General features: G+C 40.2%; 1 protein-coding gene across 1 annotated transcript; it reads right to left on the bottom strand.

Annotated features, from left to right (window-relative positions):
• Window positions 1-1,533: 1,533 nt before the first annotated feature.
• On the bottom strand, window positions 1,534-23,124 carry si:ch211-267e7.3 (ADAMTS-like protein 2). The gene is given in 22 exon segments (XM_054627336.1): window positions 1,534-3,353; window positions 3,552-3,705; window positions 3,934-4,110; window positions 4,248-4,418; window positions 4,549-4,704; window positions 5,737-5,950; window positions 6,182-6,308; window positions 7,487-7,587; window positions 7,960-8,175; window positions 8,224-8,329; window positions 8,579-8,647; window positions 9,703-10,102; window positions 10,216-10,391; window positions 10,655-10,735; window positions 11,950-12,073; window positions 12,234-12,300; window positions 12,302-12,377; window positions 12,871-12,973; window positions 13,650-13,725; window positions 18,445-18,545; window positions 18,826-18,915; window positions 23,026-23,124. Coding segments are annotated over 22 exon segments (3,027 nt in total). The 5' UTR covers window positions 23,119-23,124; the 3' UTR covers window positions 1,534-3,204.
• Between the last annotated feature and the right edge of the window lie 1,604 nt (window positions 23,125-24,728).

The following is a 24,728-nucleotide window of genomic DNA, read 5'->3' as shown; positions in this document are numbered from 1 at the left end:
GCATCAAACTGTATCTAAACCTTTGAAGATAACATTCTGTAAAGCCCTATTGTAAGAGGTGATATTTAAAAATGTAATATTGCTAGTATTTGAACAATATAAATATAATAATATTGTGTAAATAATCCAGCATCTCTTACATGATTTTATATATTCAGCTTTGGTTACAGACTCCCTCTCCACCTTCCTACAATCATATTTTGAGCTTCATTCATGTACCAAAAAAAGAGACAAAACGCACAATTAACAAAGTTAAAGATGAATTTGACAGACAGCATTATTATTATTATTTCAAATGTTTTATAGATATTGCGGTAATGTCATTATCGTGACTTCTGAGTAATGGTATAGTATTAAATCGGATATGGAAGCCCTGTCCTGAATGTGTGCAAACTGAACAGCACACTGAAGTAAGCCTGGGCAGAAGGAAAAATCAATCTGCAACACTGTGGTCTGCTGTTCAAAGAATGAGGATGAGGTTGAGCGTCTATTAAAGTTTGAAAGCAGCTTCATCACCTGTTTGCCCTTTATTCTTCTGGAGTATGTCAATATTAGCTAAAGTAAACTTTTTTCCCCATTTGCCATTTTTCAACAACCTGGATTTACATCACAATACCCTCTATTGTGAATTGTCATTATTCTCCAAAATGTTGACTCACTAATGTTAAAGCAAGTCGCAGTGTATTAATTGTCAGACACCTCTGTAGAAACATTGACAGTTGAAATTGTTCTTAGATGGATTCACTCTTAATATCTCTGACATAGAGCATGGATCACCTACTCTGCAAACGTTTGAACATCAGGTGCTGTGTTAGTCCAGGTTCAGGTAACTCACCTTGTCTGTAGAGCTGGTGGTTTTGTCCTGCAGACACACACACACACACACGAAGAAGTTTGTCAGAGATCCTCAGAGGTACAATATAGTGACAGCTTAATGAATCTCGTCAAAATGTCAAGATGAAATCACCTGCAGGTCCTCTTAGTGTCTGTAAGCCAGAGATCCAAAGTGCCTTGTCGAGACCAGTTAAGAGGAGTAATTGGTGTTCAATCATGTGTGTCATTTGGTTTCACCATGGGGCCCATCCTATGGGATCCCATCTCTTGTTACCATGACAATGTTTAACTCGCATGGTAAGGGGAGGAGTATTCTTAACAACACAGCGATCAATAATGACACTCACCCCAGAGGAAGCAGGTCATGTTTCAGGTGATAGCTTAATTATTACCCACAGTTCTCCTCTGTTAATGCTCCTTCATTCACAGTATATAACCTTACATCTCCTCTATTTGGCTCCTGTACAACCCCAGCTTGAATTTCCATGGTTAAGCTGGCAACTATTGAAATGTAAGCATTTCACTGATACTGTGAGTTTCTAGGTTTTCCGGTCTTTACCTTGTTATTCAGTAGGGTCTGTATATGATCAGCTGACCCTTCTTTGGTAGGTTATTTGGTTTCCAGTGTTTGTGACCAAGACGAGCAGCAATCACGAGTCAAACACAGATGCTTCAGAAAAAAACAGCGTCTCTTTTATTTTTTATGTGAGATACAGTAAGCAAGAACAACAACAACAGCAGCTGTGACTACAGTAACAAACAACAACAGTCTGACAGTGAAATGTATGCAGTGAATCTGATGGATGAGAGTTTGGCCTCAACAGTTTTCACCGGAGACACACTCGTGCTTCTCAGCTGTTTGTGGTTTGTGCGCTGTTTGTTCTATTCTTCTATTCTGAGTACAGCATCTCCAGTGATGAACTTTCATTGAATCCCTTGTTGAGCTGTCTCATCTGAGATGTCTACAGCAGTAGAACCAGGTGCTCAGACGTTACTGTACCTGCAGGTGCATCTTTCACAGCACTTGCATTTACTTTTTTTTTTGCAACAAAATCTTTGCAATTTTTTGTCTTTTTCCCAAATTATAGTGTTTCCAGGTGTTGCGTAGTACAGCTTCATATGTGATAAGTTGTTTGAGGATTTGTGTGGCTCCTAAAGGAAGCTCTGTGAGGAGTTGGAGGCAAAATGGAGCCATGACGTGGATCAGGTGATCACAATGAAGAAGCAGTAAGCTTGTTGGTACTGTGTTGAAAAGGGAGCAACAGTGAGGTTGGGAGTAACTCTGGTACGTGAGTCAGTGTAGGGCAGTAGGTGTTGTGTCTGTATATTGTGTAAATACAAATGTTTAAGTAGTCGTAAAAAGAGCTTGGTTTCATATCAGCAGTATGAATACAGGGCTGTTTATGTGTAGCAGGACCAGGGACAAAAATGCAGCTGAGCTCCTCAGACCTGGTCCAGTCTGTCCTTGTCTGTTGCCACAGTAACAACAAAGCTGCCACGGGCTTTCATGTGCTTTTTGATGATCTCGTTTTGGTGGAACATTATATGGATAGTTTGGATTTATTTAAGTTATGTTTTTGGGTTGTCTTTCCGGTCGTGGAAGGAATTGCTTCAAATTTGGAATAAACGTCCTATACTAAAGGATAAACTGATTAGAATTTGGTAGTCAATGGTCACTGTGACCTCACCAAACACATTTTTGGCCATAACTCAAGAATGCATATGCTAATTATGACAATTTCACACACATATAGGATAAAAATAGGATAAAATGATGACATTTTGGACAGACAATCATGTAAACTGCAGCATGACTGGTTGGTTTTCTAGGTGGCTAAAATATATAAATTGCTGCTGCCCCTGTACACAGCAGAACACTGCTTTGCTCCAATGCTGGTTCTCCTGTCTGGTTCTCCAAACTGGGAGTGTGCCAACTGCCATCTACTGTAGGAAATACACTGACTATGGAAGAGTACCTCATACAAACCCACTTACACACATTTACTACAGGTGGCATCACTTTACATGCGGTAATGGACGATGGGTGGGGGGGTTTTCACCCCTGGAACTGTTCTTTTTGGTTGGTAATCTTTAGTAGCTATAGTACTACAACGACATACAAAAACAGATTTACTCCCAGAAGCAATTCTCTGTGCGAGGGAAGATTAAAGGTATAACATTGACAGGTAGGAGATAAAGCCAGTGACCACAGGTTGACCTTTGACCTCAGTGATAGGAGGAAGAGTTACAAGGTTAAAATTAATGTAGTAAGGCCTTACATTGCTAGCAGCAGGCTTTTGTGTAGCACCAATACGAATGTAATGTGACCTTTGGTACCAGTGGTTGAGGTGAGAGGTTACAGTAGTGACTTTATGGTCTTGGTGCCTTACAGGACTGGCAGCAGGCCTTTCTGTAGTACCAGTGGGAACACAGTTTCACCTTTAGGACCAGGGCACAGTTGGCTGTTGGTTTGTCTTGGCAGGAGTCTTCTACTACTATTGATGCTGCTGGGGCTGCTGCTGGATAAACACACAGAAGCCACAAAAAGTATGAAATATGTTGAAAATATTATAAAGAAGTTTAAATGCTCCACTTAGGGCACAACAGAAAAACCATTTCTCACATTGATGCAGCTGGGACATTATTTATCCTGTGCTGATGGAGCAGAAAGCCTGCTGAAATGTTGCATCACCTACAGTAAGTGTTTGTTGTTATACCTGGTGCTTCCGTCGGACAGCTCTGGATTTCACAGCTCTGTCTGGCTTCTGGCCTGAGGGCAGAGTTGCAGCTGTGGCCCCTGGTTACCAGCTCCTCCCCCTGGTAACACTTCACTTCACGAACCTGGATGCCACTCCCACAGGTCTTACTGCACTGTGGGGGCATGAGGGGAACATGTTCTCTACATGTTATTGATGACCAGACCTACAGACACTCAAATACAGCTGGATGTACAAAACAAGATTTCCTTCTTTGACATCACTAACAGACACAGAATATTTATGAAGGGTCTGTAATGTATACAATTAGCCCCCCCCCTGAGTGAAGATCCTTGTGGTTATGTCCTGTACATCAGTAGGTAGGCATACAGACAGACAGTACCTGAGACCAGGATGTGGTGAACCATTTGGAGCAGGGTCTCTGGAAGCAGGAGGAGCTGGTCTCTGGTCTGTTGGTGTGGTCACAACTGCTGTCTGGAAACTGTTTGAACACACCGCCTTCCAGCCCAACACACACCACCTGACGCTGACGCACGCCACGCCCGCATGTAGCATTACACTGGAACACACATACACAACAAACACACGCACAAGAAAAACATGACTTTGATTTTGCTGGTGTCAAAGAAGTACAAATTCCCCCACCAGCCCAAAAATAAGCTAACAAGAGCTCCAAGGACTTCTTTATGTGTTTACCTGCTGCCATTCCTGTTCAACCCAGTGGGGGGCGCAATCTCTGTCACCACAGGGATAGATGGCCAGCGGGCGCAGTGATTGGTCACATTGCTCTTCTGACATCACTAACCCACCTGATGATCGACACGTCACTGCACGAACCATCCTTCCCTCTCCACACACACCGGAGCACTGGTGCATACACAGACATTTTTCATTGAAAATACAAAACTTTCATCAACTAAATATTGAATGACCCGTGTTAAAACGCTGGTGTGTTAATGGATTGGATGCTGAAGCTATGTGTGTGTCGTCAACTCACAGGTCCCCAGTCAGAAACTGTCCATCTTCTGTCACAGGGCGGGCCTTCACATTCCTGACTTTCTATTGGCTGAGAAGACTTGTTACATAGTCTCATTTCCATGGAACAACGGACCTCCCGAGTGCGGACACCCCGAGAGCCACAACGCGCCGAGCACTAACATACACAGTGACACACACAAACACACACACACATACCCATTATGTGCAACACACATGAGCTTCCTTGAGCAATACTGCAACAAAAACTGTATAGTTTGAATACTTTACAATATGAATTCATTTTTAATACACGTTACAGGTTGCCGTGTGGAGCATAGTTGCTCAGTGAAATTCACTGGCTTCTGATTAGAGGGCGTTAACATTATTTTTTATATACATTTCATGACCTAGATAAGTCTCAACTGGTCAATTCTATGTCAGCATGGGCCCTGCAAGGTTCAGGGCTGTTTCAAAAACAGTAGATGGCGTGTTGAATCATTTTCAAGCCATTCAATTTTTATAAATTTGGTGGAAATGTCAATATTACCACCAGCATGTATGTGTTATATCACAGTACAGCCATATCATTCAGCTAACTCCTCAAAAATCCCGGCCGTCGCCATCTTGGCAGTGATGAGACAGACACTCTACAAAATGGGCAGAGAGGTGGATTGTCTGTGGAACAGTAAAGTTAGGCATTTTAATATGGAGGTCTATGATGACTGGCACTGGCTTTGTCGCCGCTTTGGTCCTCAGGCAGGAGCAGGAGAGTCTCTGAAGACATTTGGGCTGCATTCAGCTCTCCTAATGACTCAAACATTAATGGACGGATGGATGCCGGTTATTATTGCTTGTATTTTTTCGGTTGTAGGTCTTAAGATTTAAATGCCAATATAACTTTATCTACCTGCTGAAAAGATGCCACGTTACATACAGTATGTTTAGTTAGTTAGTTTGTGATACTGATTTCTGCACACGGAAATGTTTAGATTCTGATGTTGAAATCTTTGAAAGCTTTAATGAACTTTTGGGACACAGAATAAATGCTGGCAGTTCTTGGATATTGCTCTATGTTTTTTGCTGTTTGATCTTTACAAAATCAGATTTCATGACCTAAAGATGTAAATGAAAACACTAGATATCAATGTTGACAGTACCATTGCACACCCCTACACCAGAAGCATTGCAACGTGGCTTGGTGTATTACCTCGGACCACTCAGACACCTCCCACTGGGGTCCGCAGCTCTGGCCAAGGCAGACCTTTCTATTGGCTGGCTTGTGAAGGTCATGTGACAGGCAAAGTGAATCATAGACGGAAGAGTCGAGACCGGGCGACAGCATCTTCCAGCAGCGCACAGTGCGATATTGAACACCCTCAGCACAGGTTCTAGAGCACTCACTCCAACCACTGGTCTCCCATCTGAGGAGAAGGTTTCAAGATGGTCACATATTTAATACAGTTTCAGTTACTGTGGGAGTATAAAACCATTTCAGTCACAATAAGAGATGTCAATCCAAATTCAGGTTATGTTTTTTGAATTTCTACCCAGTATGACTTATGAATTCTTGTTTCATTCTTTATTTCTTTTTGCCATTTGCAAATGAAACCAGTGCCAAAGTCTGAAGAATTCCACTTGAGTAAGGGTAGTACCTTGGAGGACATTCCTTCCCAGTGCAGAACTCATGTGTGGGCTCAGGTCTGGTCAGAGAGTCACAGTAACTGTCATCGACTTCAGTACCGTCGTACCGGACACAAAGGGCGTAGCTAGTGGTGATACCTGGCAATACACACAGACACACAATGTTAACACAGAGTACACAGAGTACACAGAGTACAGAGGTAGATCAACATCGTGCAATGCATGTGTGTTGCAGCTGATATAGGGCCAGACCTGTCATAATAATTACTATATCCACTGTTGTGCTTGTTTACATATGAGTTTATACAGAGCCTATGTCTTTATTTTTGAACGTAATTCATTTGTTTATTTTGTTATTATTATCTTCTTTCACTCTTGATTATGATTCTTTTTTTTCTCCCATAAAAAATATTTTTTGTTCTATATCTAATAACTGTCTATGTCTGGGTGGGTCCGTTATAAGCCAGTTCCTTTTGGCCTTCCTGCCAGTTGTGAGTATGATTTTGACCAAGTCGTTATTTTCCTTCAGCAGCACTTTAGTTATATGCCCAGGTATAAAAACAATTGGGATTTTATGTCCTAATACCTTGTTAAATGCTGTATTCAGTCTATCCCCGTATGGTTTATTTTTGGGCAACTCTAAAAAATATGTGCATGAATTTCATCTGTATGTCCACAGTGCCTCCATCATGCTTGTTGTCTAAGTGGTTTGATTTTTATATTAGGCGTAATAGAGAAACAAATGAAATGTTTCCGATATCTTCCTTTTACCACTTACGCTGTAAGTGGTCAGTTTTAGCCTGACAGTTTTAGCCTGACATTCAATAAAACTATGATGAAACTATAACTATAAACTTTGATTCTATAATAATTTAATGAACAATAATGCATAATATTTTTATTTGTTATATCTGTGAGTTAAATCTGGATCTGCAACGTAACCAATCTCTCTGTCAGGTAAATGTATCAATACAATGTTTTCCTCTGAAGTAGAAGTACAACCCAATACTGCAGGGTAAAGTTCTGGCATGCGAATTTAATTTCAAGTGAAGAATGAAAGAGAGGAATTATCAACACAATGTACCTAAATTTACTTAACGTCATCATCGCTGTGGTAACCTGCACACTGATTTAGAACAATGTTAAAACGGTGGTCTGGAACTCTGTCTAAGGTGTCCTGATATGAACAGTAACAGCCACACTTAGATTTTCTACTGCCAACAACTTTCAAAAGCTGTATCATCAGAAAAAGTAGAACTAATGCAGGTATTATCATATTGGTGTACTTGTTGTGTGCGTGATGTGAATGTGTTTACCTGTTGTACAGGTCGAGCTGCAGGGAGCATAAGCAGAAACCTTCCAGCGATACATGTCTGCCAGGCTAATATCTGGATCCAGACCCACGTCAAAGTCATTACTGGAGAGAGACAGACATAGAGACAGCTGGGCACATTTTTTAATCCTGATTGTTTTCTGGTTCATTTTATAAAAACCCAGTAAGGTTATCATTATGATGCTGTCGGGAGAAAAAGGAAAGTTCACCCAGTAATGTTAAAAATGAGGCGAAACAACATGACTTGCAGGCCGAATTCTACACATTAATGTCATTAAATTCATACAAAACACAAGTTTTGCTCATTATAAGCTATAAGCAAAGAAAAACTGAATGTGAGCGTGTAAAACAAAAAGCTGTAGAACATTATGTGGGATAAGTGTGTAGTGAATGACATCTTATACCATGACAGTGCCCTTCATGCACATACTGTATTCCACAGCTGTTGCCTCATACCTCTCTGTGTTGGCTGCTTGGACTGCAGACACCTGTTGCAGCTGTACCAAGATGGCAGTGTGTGTGCCTGTGTGTGTGTCCGTTTCTGTTTCTGTTTGTGTAACAGAGTGTGTGTCAGTAAATGTGAGCATTTCCAACTGTGGGTCTGAGTGTGTTTCTGTGTCTGTGTCTGACAACGTTTGCACGTGTGTTTCTGCTGGTGAATGTGGATCAGTGCTTTCAACAGAGTGTGTGTTTGACTGCGTGAGGGAGTGTGTGTTTGACTGTGTGAGGGAGTGTGTGTTTGAGTGTGTGTGGTTGTAATGCAAGTCCTCCTGTAGCAGATAGGGGGCATCTTCTGGCAGGGCTGCAGAATGAACACTCTGACTACCTGTGAAGGGATAGAAACAAATGAATGTAGGGGTTTCAAAACGTCCAGATTTCTTGGACATTAACAGATATGTACTGCTGAGATTTTTGTAATATAGTTAAGACTATAATATCTTATTTATTCTGTTTAAATTGAGCATAGTTATTAGGGTTTGTTGTATGTCCTATTTTCTCCCTTTGTGTGGAGGATTTGCCATATATTGGCTTATCTCACACCAGTTATTCATTTCACTCAATTTGTCTCTCCTACCAAGGAGAGGGTGCACTAGAGTGTTGTCATCATTGGTAGATGGCTCGTCAATCGAGTTGGAGGGACTTCCTTAATGAACAGAGAGACAAATCAGACAAACAGCTAGATACAGTACATTAATGGCAGAGAGACGGACAGACAGACAGACAGACAGACAGACAGACAGACAGACAGACAGACAGACAGACAGACAGACAGACAGACAGACAGACAGACAGACAGACAGATGAGGGCACAACACAGTTTGGACTAAAAAAGGTTTTTTTCTGAAAGCATGAGAGGGGGCATATTTCATAACTCTCTAAATCCAACAAATGTGGAGTAACACCAGCTTTCTGCTGTCGTTGGCCAGGTTTGCATTCGAACTACACCATTTAATTAGCCAGGATGATATACTGGTCATAATAGCTTATCATATAGTGGACTACCTGAGCAGAGAATGAAGTCTATCTCCCTCTGGGTGGTATTCCGAGCTTCCCTGAGCTTTGTTTAAATAGCTTGGTCAGCCACTCTTGCATTTTAGTGCATGAGAATCTCTCTGTTGAGCCCCACTTACAGCATCGCCATGGCAGCGTAGCCTCCAGGCCTCCCCCAACCTAACACTGTTTGCTCTGTCAGCACTATTGCCATTTTTTGCACTGATTGTACTACTAGCACCGTAAGCTGCTAGCCACTGGCTCAGCCATTACCATTTTGTGCAGGGAATACCTCATGTTTTTAGATGTTTTGTTGATGTTCAGTTTTGTTGCGCCTATTTTTATACCCATTGTACTATATATATATATATATATACATATATATATATATATATATACAGTACAATGGGTATAAAAATAGGCGCAACAAAACTGTGGTAGTGGCCATATTTTACTCTAGAAGTGTTGTACATATGGACAGACTTTGGTCCTGCTTCCAACAAACAAAAAAGCCTGTTTCAATTAATGATATCATTTGAATAAATGAAACTAGAACAAGCTCATTATGAAAGATTATTTGTCAGTCGACTAATTAATAGACGAACCATCACTGAAACACTGTGTATTGGCAGCTTCTCAGCACAAATGTGTTATCATTTTCAAAAAAGTTTAAAGCTCAATCATAAGACAGATCAATCTTTGACTCACGGTAGCCAGAAGGTACTGGAGGTCCTCGCTCCACATCATTACGGCTGAATACATGACTGGTAACATCAGCCGTTCTGTAGACCAACATGGCCGCCGGTGGAGGAGGGCTGGATGTTCTGATCGCCCAAAGGACTTCCTCCTCCTCTTCTTCCTGTTGCTGGACATCTGATTGGTCATCATCCCCCAGCTGGGTGTTGTAGTGATGGACGGATGTCACACTCCCATTGGTTGCTACAAGTTGATCCCCTCCGACATCCTCATTTACCTTGTTATAGGTGAAGTTAAGATGGGACTGGGAGGGGCCTGTGGTGACGTCTTCAGCAGCAGTGATGTCATAAGATGTGCCGGGGATGGTGTATTCATAGGTGATGTGGGGGAGCTTCCCATTCAGGTTGTAGTACTTCATGTCCAAAGAGAAAATCACAGGTTAACTACTTCACACTGGAACTGAACTCATTCCTTTATTGTAGTAAAATGAGACACACATGTCCTTGTCCCGTGTGTGTTTACTACCATAACATTCAGGCCTTGAAGTGTTGGTCCCTGGGCAATGACGTACTCCAGCCCATCAGAGAATACATTGCTTGGACGTCGGTATTTAAACACTGTTCCTGCCACATGGAAGTTTTGAGGATTGTCAAAAACAGTGTTTCCGTTGAAGAAGAAATGACCAGCTTCATCTGACAGGGCTGGAGAGGAGGGGAAACATCAGCTAAGGCAGCACGTTTCAAAACTGGGTCAACCACCCCCCAAAAATAACCACCAAAGAGATTAGTCATTTTCAAGATAGTGATACTTATTATATAGCTACTGGTTGTTGTTTATATATATATTTAATAATAATAAATAATACAAAGATTCTAGAACCTCTGTTACAGTGGCACTTTGTTCGCTTTACGTCTGCTGATTTCATACTCAGTTTATTGATTTTAAAGAAGTTGTAGTTTCTCACCCAGGATGTTCTCAGTCTTATGTCTTTCTATAATCTGAATGTCTGAAGCTCCAGCTGGGATGTTGGTGATGAACACATAGCCTGATGACAAAGACACCTACTTTACACAAAGGCACAGGCATTTATCAGTTGTGAACTGATCATCAGGGAACAGTGTAATACATTTGAAGTAGTTTTTTTGCCTAATCCTAACAAAGTATTTTTGTTGTCTGACCTAACCAAATGGCGGCTATAAACTGAAATATTTTTTTTTTTTTTTTTAAATAAAACAGAAAAGTTCAATAGGTTTAAACACAGGCTTCTCACGGGATTTAATAAAAATATCCCCTGAGTGTGCTGGAGACCCTCTTCAGGAAGGTAAACTGGAAAAGACAACAGAGACCACCAGGAAGATTTTGGACAGATTTTTGTCTTTGTATTTTTCTAATTTAATGGTCTGCCTCTGAAGTGGTTGTGAGAGCCGCTGCAGCAGAGCAGCTACTCCACAGGAAGCCGGACAGGAGAGGTATCCAGCAGGGAACAGACAGCATATTATCATATCTTACGCTGTCATTAAAAGATGTATTTTGACCAAACCAATAGCGGATGGACTAAATGATAAATGGTTTTGGGGAGTTTCATTTTGTTTCTGTCCAGTTTCAATAAGTGTGTTTCAAGAGTTATTAACAAGGCAGTTAAGCTCTTCTGTGTAAAAGAGAAACTTTAATACAGAAGGTTTCTCTTTTAAGCTGTAGGAATATCTCCTGTATTGTCGTTTTGTGTTTATTTATCAGAAGTAGCAAAATCGCGGATCCAGTGTAATGCATCCTGTTACATGTAGGCACAGCCGGCATGCAGTAGTACAGATCAGGCCAAAAACAAATGTTGCTTCATGTATAACATTGGAGCAGACCCCCAATCTGCAAAACTACATTCTTAATCATTTTGTGGATCATTTTCAGCTCCAACTCTTTTTGCCTAAAACCAAATGGATGAAAAAGAATTGAATCTCTCCATGCACCGCCTGGCTGTTATCAGTATATAACAGTAACATTCTGTGTGAAGCTATAACATCGTCATCCCAACAGTATGTCAAGATATTGTGTATTCAATAATAACAGTAACATTTGATGAGAGGGTTACTGAAGGACCAGTTGATACAGCAGCTGACTTTCAGTGTAACATCAATTAGAATGTGGATCCAGCAAATTCAGTGTTGGTGTGCCAGTGTTACCAAATTCAACACCAGACATTAATGATAATGGTTCATAATTAATACTTCTATGCACATCTGTCTACTTGTGTGTGTGTGTTACCTAACTGTGTGAGTGCCTTCCTGTATGATCCAGAGATGCGCTGGCAAGACGTCCCGTTGCCTCCACATACTCCACATCTGTCTACTGTCTTACTGCCGTACAGCTCCCCATCACAACCTACAGGCTGGAGGAGAAGAGGAATTAAAACCTTAAGACATTTAGGTTGTCATCACTCCTCCAGACAAGTTTTCTCATCAACAAGAAACATTTGCTATGAATGAGAGTAACATCATAAATGATTTCTTACAGAAAGATTAAATCATATCATTTTCTTTTTGCTTTACCTGACATATTCCCTCTATACAGACTCCATGGTACTTGGCATCGTGACAGAATGTACCATCGTGGGCGAACTAGCAGCTGTCTCTCACCACTGATGGTTGTGCACTGCAGGTCACATGGCTTATTGGAGATGCTGATGTAATCAGCTACACAGGGAATTACATATTTTAAAAGATATTTACTTTAGTGACATCACAATGAAGGATTTCTGTGCAATGAAGTCTACAGAACTCATTTAGTTACATGTGGTTATCATTTGGGATCGGCCAAATGTAATGTTGCCTTGTGCAGCTTTAACTGAAGGATTATAGATGAGTTAAAATCAGTCTTTCACATTTTCTATACTTAGTAAGACTGACATTTTCTATGTATGCAGTCAAACTAAACACTTTTCAGAAGATTGACAATTTTTCAACATTTGACTTTCATTTATTCACAAAGTTGTGAATGTTAATGTCCAGCATAGATGGCTAGGAGTATGGACAGAGGCAATACCAAGGCATTGTGGTTAACATCGACTTCAAGATTGATATTTGACAGACAGACAGATGGAAAACTGAAAAGGACTGGAAGAAAGACTAAGACCATAGATTCATATACAATACAATACAACTTTATTAATCCACAAGGGCATCATACCAGGGTAAAGAGGGATCCACTGGTAGTATCTTCTTCCAAAGGCTTTAGAATTGAATTGGGAACACTGGTGCTGTTTGAAGCTTACCGTGGGGCTGGGACAGGGCTGAAAAATACAACAAAACCCACAAACACATACAGAAAAACAACCTGCAGCTTAAAGAGTGGGGGGGTGGAGGCAGGGTTCCCTGGACAGGTCTCCAGACTATCACAGGGCTGACACATATAGAGACAGACAAACATTCATGCTCACATCCACACCTACGGGCAATTTAGAGTCTTCAATTAACCTAAGCTGCATGTCTTTGGACTGTGGGAGGAAGCCGGAGAACCCGGAGAGAACCCACAATGACAAGGGGAGAACATGCAAACTCCACACGGAAGGCCGTCTAGCCCGGGGACTGAACCCAGGCCCTTCTTGCTGTGAGGCGACAGTGCTAGTCACTACACCACTGTGCAGCCCGACTTTGTTTTTTTCAACCTAAACCCTTATTTCCCATGTCTTTGTGTCTAACTGACAAATGGGAACAACAATTGTTGAAATTGGTCCAGTATTGAGCTAGAGCTCTGTAGAGAGCAGACGGCCAAGGGCTGCAGTGTAATCTATATATTAGTCAGTTAGACATAAAAATATGGAAAAGTAGGGACCAGGTTGAATAAAACGGAATGTTACCCTTTATACGTTTTTCTTATTGATTTCTACCATTTACCCCTGTATTCTATGGTTAAGGACTCAATTGAGTACTCGTTTTTATAGTATCAGTATCAGTGTGACATCATACCTGGTTTGGACAGAGCTGGTACTGTTTAGGAGAGCCAACACAATATGAACTGTTTACGTTCTGGGTGGTGGACAGCCTGAGACAGAGAGAGGATACAGAATAATACAATATGTTTTATAAACTGTATTACATGGACAATACACAAGTTACACCAAATAATGCATTATATTGCCATTGCCTATAGCTTCACATCCACACCGCCATCTGAGAGAGGGAAATGGCCTTTGTCTCCTCAGTTTGGTGTAGCAAGAGAAGGCAATAACAGCGTCACATACTACTTCATATTTTGTACTCTGGCCAAGAACTAAATAAAATGAATTTCTCCAGTTGTGTCTTTGCTAACAAGAAGGATGAGTCAAGTAAGGTGAAGGCATTTCCCGTCTGGGACCTCTCCATCACCACTGAGAACACTGAGAAGTCTGTGGTGTCCCCTCAGACGTCAAGGAACCTGGATATGACAGTGGGTGACCAGCTGTCCTTTGCTGCCAAGATCTGAGCAACAACTCGCTCTTGTTGAAACTTTATTCTCAAAAACATCAGAAGGATAAGTCAGTTCCTCACCCAGGAGGTGGCGCAGGTTCTGGTTCAGGTTCTTGTCATCTCACTCTTGGACTAATGCAACTAGGTGGTGTGCCTGCATGTGCCATCCGACCTCTGCAGCTCATCCAGAATGCAGCAGCGTGGCTGGTCTTCAACATACCTAAGTTCTCCTACATTACCGCACTCCACTGCACCGTGCACTGGCTCCCTGGGGCTCTTGGATCCTTGCGTACCATGCAGCAAATGGATCAGGCTCATTCAAGATATGGTTAAACCATACATCCCAGTCCGTCCACTAGGCTGTGCTTATGCCAACCAGCTTGCTACTTCCTCACTACGAGAGGGCGCCTCTTTCTCCGTGTTATTAGTTCTTAATGTATCAGTTGAAGCGGTTCAGCATATTTGATGAAGTTGATGTACTTGCATAATTCTTGGCTGAATGCATTTATTGTAAGTCACTTTGATACAAACTTCAGCTATATAAATATAACTCTAGAGTACTTTCATTAACAAATAGTTGGTGAAAGGCAACGGATATGATGATGTATGTACAATGGGCCTGCTGAATGGTCAAACTTTATACAGTTTAAAAGTCAGATTGTCACATTGCCAAGTACAAATGTCATTCCGGGCTTGCTGTGTTTAGCGTTCAACACTGTTGTGTGACTACTTGCAGTTCATACATTAATGTCTTCAGAGGAAACATGACATCTGATCAACAACAGCTGGCTCTGAGGAACAATAACAACTTGAATGTGTTTTTTGACAGTAAAATAGTTGGACCTCCTAATTCACTTTTCACCAGCTGATGGAAACACATCTCAAGGGTCTCAGAACTTCACGTTTGCAAAATGTTGCAACAAGTAACATGTGTTTGCAACAGTTGCACCACGAAAAATCTGTTTAAGAATGCTGTAGTTTATGGTAAACATTATCCTAATTCTGTGTGTGTGTGTGTGTGTGTGTGTGTGTGTGTGTGTGTGTGTGTGTGTGTGTGTGTGTGTGTGTGTGTGTGTGTGTGTGTGTGTGTGTGTGTGTGTGTGTGTGTTGTTTGTTGAGAATGACCTACAGGAGTCAATGCATCTGTCTTTCATTACCATGTTAACTGCACCCCCTACACAAACCTCATCTATCAATCTATCAATCTATCTATCTATCTATCTATCTATCTATCTATAGATCTATAGATCTATATGTCTATCTTTCGTCGGCCCATCCTCCTACACTGTTAAGACGGTAAAGTAGGAGAGACTCCAGAAAGAGGTGAGTGAGAGGTCACTATGTGAGGGTGTCACATCTAATTGGTAGAAGGTGATGAGGGTAGGGCAGGAGAAGAAAAGGAGGAGAAAAGAGCAGGAGAAGCAAAAAGGGGAGGAGGTGAATAAGTTAGGGTAGTAGAAGAGAATAGTGTGGAAAAGAGGAGTGGAGAGGAGAGAAAAGGGTAAAAAAGGGAAAGAGGAGTAAAAGGGGCAGACATGAGAGGAGAAAATGTGAAGGAGAATAACAAAGACAGGAAAAGAAGGGGGGAGGGGGAAGGAGGGGGAAGAAGGCCAACAGTGAGGGCAGAGTGGCGTTAATCTTGGTTGACAGACATTTCCGCAAGTCTGACAGGGGGAGGTCAAAGGTAACAAGATGGCTACAAACACACACATTCTATCAACGCTCTCTACCTAACTTCCCTTTTGTATGTGGCCATGTCCCTACTCACTCTCCCACCATGTGTTGTTGCTGTGTGCATAACGTTACATACGTTTCCTTTATGTCTTTGCATACACTTTGTGTACGATACATGAATGAATCATGAAATATCAAGCCGGTGATTATTTTTAACATTAAATTGTATCTTTCATTCTCAGGACTTTGGGCCCTATTTTCCTGACAGCACCAAGCTAGCAAATGCAAAAGGCTGGCTGTGTGTTTGGTCATTTCCTGTCTCCAAACACCTGCATAGAATAGGTGGAGTGGTGCGGCTGAGGTTCTGTGTATTTAGGAGGTACAGTGCAATTTTGGGGCTAATTTGAACATAAAATTGATATTGCATTTTCACCCATTTTGAACGCCTCTAATAACAACATAGCCATAGTTGGCAGAGATATGTGAAAATAGAACTCTCAGAAAATCACAAAATAATGACCTTTCATGTATGTTGAGTTGGCCTCTTCCAGTTGGCTACACACTTTTTTTATATTTATGATGTCATGAAGGGTAACTTGATTAATCATTTATATCTCCTGACATGGTAACAGGATTGTTTGGGATCTAACAGAAATGGAGTTTCAGTGTTTTTCTACACAACAGACAAATAAGCTGTTACACACAGATTCCAAGTTTAACAGGGAAATCATTTACATCATAAAACGTGTCGTTAAAATGAAGCAATCTGATTAGTTTATAACGGGGATATATTTCCAACATACCAATGCTATGACGCCCAATTCCTTTGCACTTTCAGTATTCAGTAGTCTATATATAAAAAAAGAAGTAAGACTAATATGTTGTCATGGTCGCTAAGAGACAGGGTCACGGGGGTCACTACTAATACACAACAGGTTACAAAGTAGTTACCTAAAACCCACTACAAAACAGACACATTAAAGGTTATTCTATATGGAGGAGTAGATTGAGCAGTGCCCATCTCCAGAAAAAAATCCACCTGCTATACAACATGCAGCGCTACATGAAGAGGAGGTTCACCAATGTCGCCTAGAATATGCAAGCAAGCAGGAAGGCAGCAGAAATTCACCAAGATTCTCAAACAATCTTTTGCCTGTTTTGAGATTATTGCCGCAAGGGGCCACAAATGTGAAACCTCTCTCCAGAGCTATCGCCAACCAAAACTAAGGGACCCGAGAAAAAAAGGGGTAACATCCTCGCCACCGCAAGCAACACACATCCACAAGCACAAGCAGTTATTAAAAGTCATCCTACTGACACTGGACAGTTTTTCAGGTCTTGCACAATAATTGACAACATAATAATAATGTAATTTTTTTTTAATCAATTAAACATTAGCCTGTGATGAAAAAAGAAATATGCTAAGCTAATGTAAGTTCAAAAGCAATAATTCTATAGCAACTGCCTCGGTATGAGCAGGCAGCCAGCACAAGAGGGCCTATTTTATTGTGAACATTATTATTTATAATAAAAAATATTTGAAATGGAACTTTTATGTGGCCATACTTGATGACCATTTTATAAAAGCAATAGCTGTCTTCAGTCCATGATATGTTGTGATTATATCACAGCTAAGGGGCCTTGTTTGGTTTGACGCCAAGCAGTTGCACGTCTGGTTTAATATCAAATTTTGTTATGAATTGTGATAATGGATGGTCTAAGCGTGGTTAAGTGGTTTGAAGAGATGGATCGAATAGTTGAAGAAGATAAAAAACAAATAAGACATCTTTAAATTAAAAGAGAGAAGCTGAAGAGCTAGAAAGTCAAGAAACAAAGCTGGGGCCACAAAACAGACTATGTGGTCTGTTCACTGTCTTCAGACCTGATCATCCGACTGGACAAGAAATTGCTAATGGGATTTTTCCATTGGATTTTGGATCATTGCAGAAATAAGCTCTGTGACAAACACAAGTTTATGATTTGTACACATCTTCAGCAAGATAATCATCACAAATGAACACTACTTTTATGATTTTTGAATGCATCGCCAGAAGTAAAAAGTTTATCATTAGGCTAATGCTAACTCATTTATAGGTCTTAGGAGTTATTAGTGCACCACCCGTTCTGTCCTTCATTTGCGTCTTTGATGAGAACACATAGACAGATAAATCAGAGAGGCTGTAATAATGACTCAGGCAAAGAGTAACGTTGACCTTTCCTCACTAAAAAAGAATACTTGAATTACAAACTATGCTTCTGGAATGTATAATTTACTTGTTACCTACATAGTTTGGCCCCAACAGAAGACAAATTAAATTATTAAAACTACATTGTTAAAATTATTATTTGCTATCAATGAAAAAATTGCTGTGTGTTTATTTAAATATAGAAAATAACAACAGTGATTTCAACACCACTTAGCTGTTGTAAAATCACTGAAAATCACAGCCTCAAGTGGCTTAAGTATAGCAGCTGTCCCGACAAGCTTTGATTGAATTCAAGATTGCCTTTTTATTTAAAGCAAAAGACCAAACACCACATTGGTCACATCTGATGATTGGTAGTTGCATTTCACAAAAAATCATACCCTTTTAAATCCCCTCAGTATACATGCAACCACATAGCTTTTTGAACACACTACCTCTGTATCAGACAGTGTCTCTCCTGACTCCTCACTCCTCCTCCACAACTCCTGGAACAAGAGGACCAACTGGACCACTCTCCCCACCACTGAAACACCTCCTGGGAGAAAATATACAACAGTCAGTAAAAGCAAACCGATCTGGTGTGTCATTTGCACTAGGGTGAGGTATGACATATCAAATTGCACTGTTGGAGTTGGAGTTTGGCAGGAAACTCGTCAGACACTAGTCTGTCCTTTAAGGTTTAAATGGCTCTATCTGCAAAGATGGAGGGTCTCACATATGACAGTCAGACACATATTACATTTACATTAGATGTGAAACGTTAGACAAGGATACAGATTAAGTTGTGCGCTAGTTTATGAGTGTGATCACAGTACCTTGTTGCTTGTCTGTTTGACATTGTGACCTCTTAAGCTGTGTGGTTGTAGATGGATATTACGCTGCTCCAACCTCCCTTCACTTCTGTCCTGGCAGACACACACCACAAACACACACACGTACACATGAACATGGATCATTTTTACTCTGTGACCCCACATGAATAAGGGGGGATTTGCTGATCTATATTTCTATCCATATATGTAAATCTCAAAAATGTGAAAAGAAATCTGCATTTAGTTCAATTTACCCTTTAATCCACTGGCTAAAGTAACCTTACCAAACCAACTAAAAGTTCTAACTACTATTTTATCAGCTATCACATTATTTATGTATCTCTTGAAGTACACCTTTGCAGAAAAGAAAGTCTGTGTTTGGGGTCTAAAAAGAACAGGTATATTTATTTGTAGCCCAGTCACCCATAAAACGAAGGTTTCGAGGGACACATATTTCTTCCGGATTACAATTTTTTTCACGTAGCCTTCCACAAAAACCTTTCTCATCATAGTTGAATTAGAATTAGGATGGATTGGTTGGTCAAACAAACACAGGACATTCACCCAGGAGTTTTGTCACGTGTGAAACACAGAGTTCGGGTTTACAGATTTTAAATTTGACTGTAACTTAAATTAAATACTTTTGCAGGTTTGTTTGTCTTATGGAAACTAGCCAATGATCTCTGAAAGGATTCATTATTAGTCTGGCACTCATCAATATTTAACTTTTTGGATTGCTACTATACTAAAAACCACTAGTATAAATGCTGCATACCAAAAAATGGGTTCATCGTGTCATTATTTAAAAATCTCTTTCTTGCAAAATGAGAACATGAAGGAGAGGTTCATCACTAAAATCAGCAATACAATTTTGTAGGTTCTTAAAACACAAATCAAAGTAAATGTAGGGTGTGTGGAATTTGAGCTAATGTAAAATTCTAAATTGAGAAAAATCTGCCCAATGTCCAGATGGAAGACACTATTTGGTTTGCAATGTATCAGAAAGATGCGATTTGCTTAAAGTCTCAATAAGGTGGTATATTTGAATCCCTCAACCCAACAAAACACACACACACACACACACACACACACACACACACACACACACACACACACACACACACACACACACACACACACACACACACACACACACACACACACACACACACACACACAAAGACCAAGGTTTAAAGTCCCACTACTGTGTTGTCTCAACGGGGTCCTAAACAAGTTGACACAGGCTCCTTACTCTGTCAGATTACCCCCTGGCTAATTCAACACATAAACACACACATCTCTATAGTGTGTGTGTGTGTGTGTGTGTGTGTGTGTGTGTGTGTGTGTGTGTGTGTGTGTGTGTGTGTGTGTGTGTGTGTGTGAGGGATATTCATAGGGTTTTAGAGCTGAAAATAGACAGTAATAGTTGCTTACTATCAAAGTTAAAAGACAGTTTCATGTCTGGTTGGAGGATGCACTGCAGCAGAGCCAGTGTATTTTTATGGTTCAGTGACCAAATAACGGCATTACCTGTGCAACGTGGAGACATGCTCTGTTAAAGAGGTCAGTACAGAAAGCATGCTAACGACTCTCTAGTGTGAGGGGTTGTGGTTTGAGGATGAGGATTGCAAAGGAAACTCTCCTAAGATAACCTGTAACTTACCATATTCCTTCCAATGTAACTTCACTACATCTTTCTCATGTTGGAATACGTTACAGTGCTGACCTACAATGCTGGACAGCCTGTCCTGTGTGTTCACATTTATTCTACAAATCAACATGGAAATGGCCATTTATTACATTGTTTATGAATCAACGATCAACCATTTTGCAAAGCTCAATCACAAAATGTTGAACAAGTTGAAAGAATGTCTAGTGCTCTTTTTTTTATAACGGCTAATACATCGTTATTAGATTTTCATCTCAAATATTGCTGCCATAATTGGCTTGAAAAAAAAATCCCATTTTTTTAGTCAGGCTCCAATATTAAGTCCACTGTGATTGTCAAGGTGAAAGGCCATGAATACACATGTGGAAATGTGTATGTCTCTAAAACGTATTAAATTGAAGCAATATTATTTAATGTTTAAAAGCATTGGGCTACTCTTCCTAAGCATTTTTCACAAATATTTCCACATTTAAATTTGAGCGCACCTTATTATAGTATGTATGTAAAAGTGTGCATGAAGTTGAATTAAGCAAATAATTTCTCATGTCTTGATAGGAAAGCTTATTTCAAACTAAAAGATGGTAACGACACAATAAAGCCAAGCCTTTAAATAGAAAGCATTGCCTCACTGTTGCTATGCTGCTTTATGTTTCAGTGTAATAATATGCAAAGACTGCTTTAGAACTTTTGGAAGACAATGTTTTTCATTAGTCTTTGCCAGCATAGGCTTTTAGATGTTATGCCAGTTGTTGAGAGCGCCCCACAACTTTTTTTTACTTCTTTTTTTTTTTTTTTTTTTTACTGTTGCCATCAATTTTATGTGTAGTCAACTTCATCCACACAGCTCAGCTTCACATCCAGAAATCCTCCCCGCTTGCTCTCTGTACACTGTTCTTTCTTTCATGGCAACAATGATCGGTCTGAATGATAAAAAATGCTAAACAGAAAAATATGGGGCATTTAACTCTAGGGCATTAACGTTCAGTCCATTCATGTGCATAGAAACCAAGCAGCGTTTATGGTTTAGAAGAACTGTGAATGCTGCTAGGACAAAGAGTCTGCAAACAATTGTTTGCACAGCCTTTGGTCATGCATCTGTTTAGAGTTTCAACCATGAGACCCCAAGACACCCAGAGAGGCCGGCTGTCTGTCACCATGTTGTCTTCTGTAGTGAGTTGAACAGTCAGACTGTGTAAGCCTTTTGGTCAGGGAGAAGATCAATGGGTTAGTTTTTCTGTCAGCTTGCTGGTCATTAAGCCCACAGTGAGAGAGCAGCCAAATGGGTCATTTAGTCATGTAATGTTAAGGCAGAGATGTTGTCTATCCTGCAATTTCCCATGTTTGCCTCCTTACACTTCATTCATTTCCACTTTTTACTTGGGCACAACAAAAAAGTCTAATTTTTTTATACAAAAAAGATGTTCACCCAATTACACTGTAATAAACAGTAACTCAGTTAGTTAATGTAAGATGTACCGTAATAACCATTTTACCTGATATCCAATTTACAAATGGGCCTCAATAAGTACGGTAAGGATCTTTTTTTTCTCTCCCTGACAATCAATCTCTCTCACACACACACACACACACACACACACACACACACACACACACACACACACACACACACACACACACACACTGCCAGAGTTCTGAGTGGAATGACAGAGGAGAACTGGAGACACAAACACCAGTCTTTGCAGACGACATTATGTAAAAAAAAGTATTACAATTAAGAAGACAACACACAGATTACAATTTTAAGATCCTAAATGAACCATCATTTAGATTCACAAAAATCTGCCTGAATAATAAAACATAAATAGTTGCATGCACTGGTTCTTTTACGCCCGATGGATGGAAGTGGTCCAGGTGGACAAAAGGCTGCTGTCTTTAGCTTACACAACCATCAACGAACAGGCAAGATGAGTTGGTGGAAGCAGTATGAGAGACAGACCAAAAACCAAAGAAAGGTATTTTGGTCTGGTTGTTAAGATAAACCCTCACAACAGGCTATATAACAGGTCATGTTCATGTGATCTGGAGAACGGGTCATTTATGTCATTTCACAGTTTGTTTGTTGTCTAATGTAAACACATCAAGTCGTTGCAGTTCTTCCCTTTTGATGCAACACTCTCCCCCAAAACAAGCCACTAGCTTTAATTAAAAAAAAAGCACCAACTTCTCTGAGGACTGCCGAAAAGAATCAGTTACATTCCCGCATTGGTTAACAGTTAGCCTTCCCTCACACACACACAGACACACTTTATGGTCAAATGGTTTTACGAAACCAGAACAACTCTAGGGACTGGACTCCAATTCATTTCATCGATGCTTTGTTGGGATTTTAGTCGAATTTAAAACGGTCCAGGGAATTATTAACGGTGAAAAAACTAAAAGGACAGTGTCCCTGACGACAAGCAAGACAGAACCGGAGTGACAGACTTTAGAGTAACTTCTCAGAACTTTGAACCACTTTCGAACGGATACAGCTTTGAGAGATGAACGCGCAGCTTTTTCCTCGAGCTATTTACCTTAACGGGCCAGTTGTTGGTTAGCGGGAAAACCGGGATGTGTAGCAGGAGAAAGGAGCACACCGGGAGAGCTAAGCCTCCGTTACCGAACATGGTTCATTCATGTCATGGACCGACTCCACTTCCCCTCCTCTTACCTCCGCTCCCCTCCTCACCCCCTTTTTCTGCCCTCCTTCCCTCCACCCCTTTTGATGTAGCTACGCCTTCTGCTCTTGATCGCGCTCACACACGCACGCACTCTACACTACATTATTATTATATTCCTTTATTGATCCCCATGGGGGAAATGCAAGTGTTGCAGCAGCTCAACTACACAGACACAGACAATAAATACACATACTATACAACTACACAGACAATAAATACACATACTATACAACTACACAGACAATAAATACACATACTATACAACTACACAGACAATAAATACACATACTATACAACTACACAGACAATAAATACACATACTATACAACTACACAGACAATAAAAATACACATACTAAACTACACAGACAATAAATACACATACTATACAACTACACAGACAATAAATACACATACTATACAACTACACAGACAATAAATACACATACTATACAACTACACAGACAATAAACTACAACATACTACTATACAACTACACAGACACAGACAATAAATACACATACTATACAACTACACACACAGACAATAAATACACATACTATACAACTACACAGACAATAAATACACATACTATACAACTACACAGACAATAAATACACATACTATACAACTACACAGACACAGACAATAAATACACATACTATACAACTACACAGACACAGACAATAAATACACATACTATACAACTACACAGACACAGACAATAAATACACATACTATACAGCTACACAGACACAGACAATAAATACACATACTATACAACAAAATAAAGATAGATTCCCCCCTCCACGTTTTGGAGTCACACTTAACATTTGTGATGTGTAAAGCTTTTAGCGTTTCTACTTGTTCGTTTCGTTTACAGTGTGTGGCTGGTGTTTTGAATCTCGTACTATAAGTGTTCGGGACTTTTGTTGAACATCTTTCCAGGTTGCGTTTCAGTCTGTAGGACTGATATTGTATTATCCTCACCAGAAGTGAACCAGTTTAACTTATATTCTGCAAACTGTGAGAAAACTACAGCCTACTGCTTAAATGCACAGTGTGTCAAACTCGATGGCATATTTCTATCCATATATGTAAATCTCAAAAATGTGAAAAGAAATCTGCATTTAGTTCAATTTACCCTTTAATCCACTGGCTAAAGTAACCTTACCAAACCAACTAAAAGTTCTAACTACTATTTTATCAGCTATCACATTATTTATGTATCTCTTGAAGTACACCTTTGCAGAAAAGAAAGTCTGTGTTTGGGGTCTAAAAAGAACAGGTATATTTATTTGTAGCCCAGTCACCCATAAAACGAAGGTTTCGAGGGACACATATTTCTTCCGGATTACAATTGTTTTGACATAGCCTTCCACAAAAACCTTTCCACAAAAACCAGTTTAACTTATATTCTGCAAACTGTGAGAAAACTACAGCCTACTGCTTAAATGCACAGTGTGTCAAACTCGATGGCATAACTGTCAACTGTACAGTAGCCTGTAAGGCCCTGCTTTACAACGTACACAACACTGGACTTCTACATAGACGTTA

This window comes from Anoplopoma fimbria, chromosome 3 (assembly GCF_027596085.1).
Source record: "Anoplopoma fimbria isolate UVic2021 breed Golden Eagle Sablefish chromosome 3, Afim_UVic_2022, whole genome shotgun sequence".
NCBI classification, from domain to species: domain Eukaryota; kingdom Metazoa; phylum Chordata; class Actinopteri; order Perciformes; family Anoplopomatidae; genus Anoplopoma; species Anoplopoma fimbria.
Note: the sequence above shows the minus strand (reverse complement) of the source record. Positions and strands in the feature narration are given on the sequence as shown.